The sequence below is a fragment of the Setaria italica genome, chromosome VII, assembly GCF_000263155.2.
Source record: "Setaria italica strain Yugu1 chromosome VII, Setaria_italica_v2.0, whole genome shotgun sequence".
NCBI lineage: Eukaryota > Viridiplantae > Streptophyta > Magnoliopsida > Poales > Poaceae > Setaria > Setaria italica.
In genome coordinates this window covers 22,684,569-22,691,097 of record NC_028456.1, presented here as the reverse complement: position 1 = coordinate 22,691,097, position 6,529 = coordinate 22,684,569, and the positions used below count along the sequence as shown (strand labels likewise).

Here is a 6,529-nt window from a genome sequence, read left to right as displayed (position 1 = left end):
ATGTCTACGAAGGTGGTGAAGGTGTAGGGAGAGGATTTTGAAAACATGTCTATGACTGTCTTTATGATATGTCAATCAATGGAGTCAACATGGTGATCAACGGGTATGCATTAAGTGACGAGCATATCTATTTCCATGTCAAATACTTCCTCCATCCTAAATTGTAAGTCATTCCAAGAATCTTGGAGAGTCAAAGTATCTCAAATTTAACCAAATTTATATGATAATATAATAACATCTATGATGTCAACTAAGTATCATTAGATTCTTCATCAATTATATTTTCATAGTATACCTATTTGATGTCATAAATCTTTATAATTTTCTCTATAATTTTGATCAAACTTGAGATGTTTTGACTCTCCAAGATTATTGGAATGACTTACAATTTAGGATGGAGGGAGTACATAGCTCAAACTATGGTTTCAACTAAACACATCTCAAACACACATGGAGGTGAAATGCAAAAGGAAAGACTATGAATTGGATTAAAAATATCGTGACCATTGATAAATAAAGTAGTCACACTTATAAACATAAGAAAATATCGTGAGTATTATGTTAAGATATGAACAAATGTGTGTGAGAGAGAGAAGGGAGTATGTCTCTTAAAATAACCTATCTAACCGATCTTATCTCATCGAGATGCGCTTTAGCAGCCATTTTTTTCGCACTAAAAGCAGTTAGCAGCCGTAGCGCTGCAACCCGAGCAATTTTTTCTGCATATGTCCACTATCTGACTGTTTTTTTTTAACAAACACACTATCTGACAGCTGCCTACTCGAGATATGCACGTGCATGTCCCTATCGGGGTGGTTATCGCTCATGCATGGATCAGAATCTTGTCGCGATTTGGCCGTGCACGAGCTAGCCGACGTAGTATCTTGCCAGAGTTGCACATGTACTGTACCTGCAGTCCTGCAACCCTGCTGTCATGGTGGGGAAGAGAAACAGAAAATTGCGTTACGTTAGCTAGCCTTTCCGCAAGCCTACATATAACGGGTGCCAACGGAAGCTTTTCCGCGAGCTCACACTCTCCTGCCGCCACACCCATCGAAGGTGGCTGCAACAATGCTTCTTGGTCGTCTTCTACCTCCGTTTCTCCTCCTGGCAGTCGCCTCCGGTGCCTACTACGATGGCGCCGGCCAGCCGCCGGTGAACCGGAGAAGCTTCCCTGAGGGGTTCATCTTCGGGACGGCCTCGTCGGCCTATCAGGCAAGAACTTCTTTGTCGTCCTTACATGGCGTTCTTGCGCATTAGTTTCTCTTTTCTAACTCATAATCGTAGGACATTTACACATTTCCCACTAATCTTCTACGGATCGTGGCTTTACTTTTGCGTTGTTTTTGTTTTTGCCATGGTCGTCTGACGAGTTGCTCTGATGTCCACACGCAGTACGAAGGGGGTGCAGCGGAGGGGGGCAGAGGGCCAAGCATCTGGGACACCTTCACTCATCAGCACGCAGGCATGTTTCATTTCTATAGGAAGCAGGGACTTTAGGAGTGTCTATAAACAAAACATGGAGGCTAAATTGAAACCTAATGCCGTCGCAGACATGGCTTAGAAATCTTGCCTCAGTTTAGTCAGTTAGCACCAATGGAAAGGGAAATCTCCATGTGTGCTAAAACCGTCAAGAAAATGTAGGAAACCATCAGAAATAATATTTCTGTCGGCCAAACGATGGGCCAATACCATCAGAGATAGCTTGATAGAGAAATATGAATTGCACGTCGGTTTCCCAGCAAAAATAATTTTCCTGAAGGTAATTTTCTGGTGGCTGCCTGATAGAAAATTTTAGTGTGATCAGTTTTTGAAAACCATTGGGTACAGACAGGTTAGAGCTTTGTTTGTCGGTTCACCCAAGGAAATATATCATTTCCCTGATGGTGACTAGACGGCAGAGAAAACTGGGTACCGTCAAAGAAAATACCTGACACGAAAGAAAACTCCCAGATCTGACCCTGCTTTCATGACGAAAAACGACGTCATATTATTGATAGGTACTCCAACATTCAGTCATGGATTTAGTCAAGTGGTCACTGCCTGCTCATCTTTATTTTTTTCCCATAGTTTAGTTTATTGAACATGACTAATGAAACAATAGTCCAACGGAGCAAATTTCTTAAATTTTAAGTGGCAAGAAACAATACACAAAGACTCATCTTTGAAATTTTAACAAATTTTTGGTTTGGCAGATAGAATCGCTAACAGAAGCAATGGGGATGTGGCTGTGAATTCCTACCATCTCTACAAGGTCAGAATTCAGTTTGATGTTTTTTGAAAAAGAAAACAGATGCCGCCTTTTGAATTTGTTGATTCTTTGAGAAACTCAATGAATTATACACTCTAATTCGTGTTAGGGACTTTATTTTCTTTCAGATGCTTACCAAAAATATTATAATTACATAACTCATCCAAAGGGTCTTGCTGGGAAAAAAAACTGCAGGAAGATGTGCGTCTCATGAAGGATATGGGAATGGATGCGTACAGGTTCTCCATCTCATGGACAAGAATTCTTCCAAGTCAGTTTGACCTATTTGTTCAGATGAGCTACTGCATCGTCTTTCATATCTTCCGATGTCCAAGTAGATAAAGTCAAACTTAAAGGTCTGAATCTCTTGACAGATGGAAGTCTGAGCGGTGGAGTCAACAGAGAAGGCGTCAGATACTACAACAATTTGATTGATGAGCTTCTGTTGAAAGGTATACACTAGGACCATAACACTGTTTCTTAACCCACCAGATGGATTTCTAGCCTCATGAAGCTTTTAAAAAAAACATGCATGTGTACACATATCTGCAGGGGTACAACCATTTGTGACCCTTTTTCACTGGGACTCGCCTCAGGCATTAGAAGATAAATATGGAGGATTTCTTAGTCCCAATATCATGTGAGTCACAATTATTACTCAGTCCTTTTTCAGACAACAATTTCTTAATCCCAATGTCATGTTAAGTCACAGTTCCAAGAGACGAGATGATTGAGAAACACTAATTGCTCCTTAGTAAAGCATTAACAAACACTAGTTGAGTACAATAAGATTGTTTCATTTACATTAAAAAAAAGATTGATTCATTGTATCTGAACTGCCTTGTTTTTGTATAACATAATAATATGAATGCAAGCATTGGACTATAACAACTTGCTTCAATAATTATTAACATCATGAACTGTACCAATTAACATGGCCTCGTTCAGCAAGCATTGCACGAATGAACTCTTATCCATATGAACACTGGCTTCCCAAATTCGATGTAGCACTTTGATCATGTATGCTTTGATGTTGTTTGCACATAGAAGTCACCCACTAAACAAAACTGTAACTATTGCAGCAATGACTATAAGGACTATGCTGAAGTCTGCTTCAGAGAGTTTGGGGACCGAGTGAAGCATTGGATCACTTTCAATGAGCCGTGGACCTTCTGCTCTGTGGGCTATGCATCCGGCACATTTCCACCAGCCCGGTGCTCATCATGGGAGGAGGGCAAGTGCAGCGTTGGGGATTCAGGAAGGGAACCTTACACTGCATGTCATTATCAGCTCCTTGCCCATGCAGAAGCAGCTCGTTTGTATAAAGAAAAATACCAGGTCAGAAATAAATGCACTCTCAACACAGTTGCAATTGTTGAATGAATAATACATCAATTTGGAATATCCAAATTTGAGTTTGTTCTTTAATTTATCTTCTGAGTTTAGTTTCGATTGGGTCTAGTGTAAAAGGGGGGAAAGTTGAGTCATCTAATTTACTAACTGATTTTTTCTCTTATTTCTTTTCGAAGACCTCCAGCAGACAAGGGTATTTTGGATTATAAATTTTTAGAGTATGTCAAATCTATGTCCATAGTTAGGTCGTGACTTCATCAGAACCAACTTGGGTTTTATAGAAAAGTGGTAGATGGACTATAATAACAGGAATTAGCTATTTCAGTTTTTTTCAGTGGCCTAGTTAATTATTTCAGGTTAGCCAAAGTCATCTTCTAGTGTATGGGACTATGGATATATTCGGAACTTGCACATCAGAAACTTGAATCCTACAAGATGTATGTATTACTATAGTTAGTTGTGTCTGTATGGAAACTTCTTCTATGCTCTCAACAATAAATCCTGCCTCAGCTGTACGTGATGCAAACATTCAGTAAGAATATATGGAATATGTTATTTAAAGGAGCAAGTTATTTGAGAATATGCTCTGTTAGCCAAATGAATTCCTTTTGTAGCCAAACCTTGGTATTTCCGTTCGTCGTAATGGAAATGGGGTAAAGTCTCGTATCGGAAAAAAAAATCCTTTTTTGACCACGATTTTGATCTCTCACAATTTTATGACATATTGAATGCAGGGTGTACAGAAGGGTAAGATTGGAATAACTTTAGTCTCACATTGGTTTACTCCCTTCTCCCGTTCCAAATCCGATGTTGCAGCAGCGAGACGTCAAGTAGATTTCATGCTTGGATGGTATATTCTAGGTGACCCTTGCAAAATTTCATCAAAACAAATAAAAACTTATAACAAGATGCATATTTTACTGGGAATACTCTTGAAGGTCCATGGACCCCCTCATTAGAGGAGACTACCCACTAAACATGAGAAGGTTGGTGGGAGATCGCCTTCCGCGATTCACAAAAGAACAATCTGAGTTGGTCAAGGGTGCATTCGATTTCATCGGGCTCAACTACTACACGGGATACTACACTAAGGACGTTCCTCCATCCCTGAACAAGAGCTATAACACAGACTCTCAAGCTAATACTACTGGTGAGTCAACAAAGTGTTGACAACCATCTGTTCTTGTTAATCTAATGTTAATGAAGAGCCTTTGAATTCGATCAAGAGTATTGTCTCTACAGCCTCTGCTGCACTAAATTATCTTGAGCAAGGTTGAGATTCGGTTTGGAACTGCATGCATTATTCCTTGTTCAGTTTCTTCTGATACATACTGACATCATCTTATATTAGGTGTTCGGAATGGTTTCCTTATCGGTCGTCAGGTAACTAGTCATGTCTCCAAACAACCACTTCAATTCTCCAGCAGTAACTTCCCTTCCCATTTTATGTGTGATGATTCATTTCAAGAAGTGGAATACATGTATGCAATTGTAGGCTGCTTCACCTTCGCTCTACATCTACCCTCAAGGCTTCCGTGAGCTACTGCTCTATGTGAAGGAAACCTATGGAAATCCTACCATCTACATCACTGAAAATGGTAATACTGTCGTTTAGCACCATCTCCTTTTGCATTCAACTCACCACTGTAGTACAACACAGAAAGAAGAACTAAAAACAGAAATTGTCTGAAGATATCCCTCCCTCACCCTGTCTTTAGGTGTTGATGAAGCCACCAACAACAGCCTGCCACTACATGAAGCCCTGAAGGATGACATCAGGATAGAGTACTACCACAAGCACCTTCTTGCGCTGTTAAGTGCTATAAGGTCAGAGCAAATTAGTCATGAGCATACTCTAGTATCACTGAATATGAAGATGCCCGTGACTCGACCGTCTCGCATCTGACTTTTTTTTTTTTTGCAGAGATGGAGCAAACGTGAAAGGGTACTTTGCATGGTCGTTGCTCGATAACTTCGAGTGGAGGGATGCCTTCACGGTCCGATTTGGGATAAACTTCGTGGACTACAATGATGGATTGAAGCGATACCCCAAGAATTCCGCGCATTGGTTCAGAAAATTCCTGCAGAAATAAGCGTCCCGTTATGGGAAATAATGGTAGCATTTCATACTTAGGCGCTGCCGCATGTGTTCTGTGCCGTTTCAAGCAGTGCGCTTGTTCTTTTCTGGAAATAAAGTGCGGGAGTTGAGCTCAGTTCAGTTCAGTGAGCAAACTTTGCTGGAATAATAAGAGCTAAGGGGCCCGTTTGTTACTTGTTATGCATGTTCTGCCTGCAATTTCCAATTGTGCATAATTTCTTAGATGTTCAATAAAGAAGATTTTTTACAATACAGTAGCAAAAGCCACATTTTCATTCATTTCATAATATTTTCTCTTACCATTAATTTTTAGATTCAAAATTAGATCAACACCATGACATGCTCGTGCATGGTTCACAGGAAACAATTGTTCCTATCACAATATAAAAATGATTTGATCGATTCAGCTGCCACTAAACAAAAGGGACATGACAAGAAGCTGAAATTAAATTACAGTACTAACCTGAACAATCACCTGTGGCTTCAAGCACACCTCTCCACCTGTGGTAGAAAAATATCCCTATATTGCTCAAACTAAAAAACAACAAAGAGTTAACATACTGGTCACCAAACTAAATAATAGAGCTTCAATGATCTAAATAGCTGTTTGCGATCGTAGAGGTCGAAACTATTTCCTTTATTAAAAAAAAGCTAACACCACCTCTCTTTTTTTCAGCTAAGCTAACCATGATCTACTACACATGTTTTTAACTTCTTTCGCTCAGAGACTATTTCCTGAAAAAAATCTCTCAGATGATGTGATGCCTTGCACATGCATTTCTCAAAAGAGTTTAGATTGCAAGCCCAATAAATACTTGGTAGATAGC

At 39.8% G+C, this 6,529-nt stretch overlaps 1 protein-coding gene across 1 annotated transcript; it reads left to right on the top strand.

Moving 5' to 3' along the window:
- Positions 1-1,010: 1,010 nt before the first annotated feature.
- On the top strand, positions 1,011-5,875 carry LOC101777786 (beta-glucosidase 12). Its single transcript, XM_004975883.3, has 13 exons — positions 1,011-1,215; positions 1,396-1,465; positions 2,196-2,254; positions 2,447-2,522; positions 2,626-2,703; positions 2,804-2,891; positions 3,334-3,589; positions 4,339-4,454; positions 4,543-4,754; positions 4,956-4,987; positions 5,100-5,202; positions 5,323-5,431; positions 5,529-5,875. Exons 1-13 carry the CDS (start codon positions 1,072-1,074, stop codon positions 5,695-5,697), a joined length of 1,512 nt encoding a protein of 503 aa, XP_004975940.1. The 5' UTR covers positions 1,011-1,071; the 3' UTR covers positions 5,698-5,875.
- The last annotated feature ends 654 nt before the right edge of the window (positions 5,876-6,529 follow it).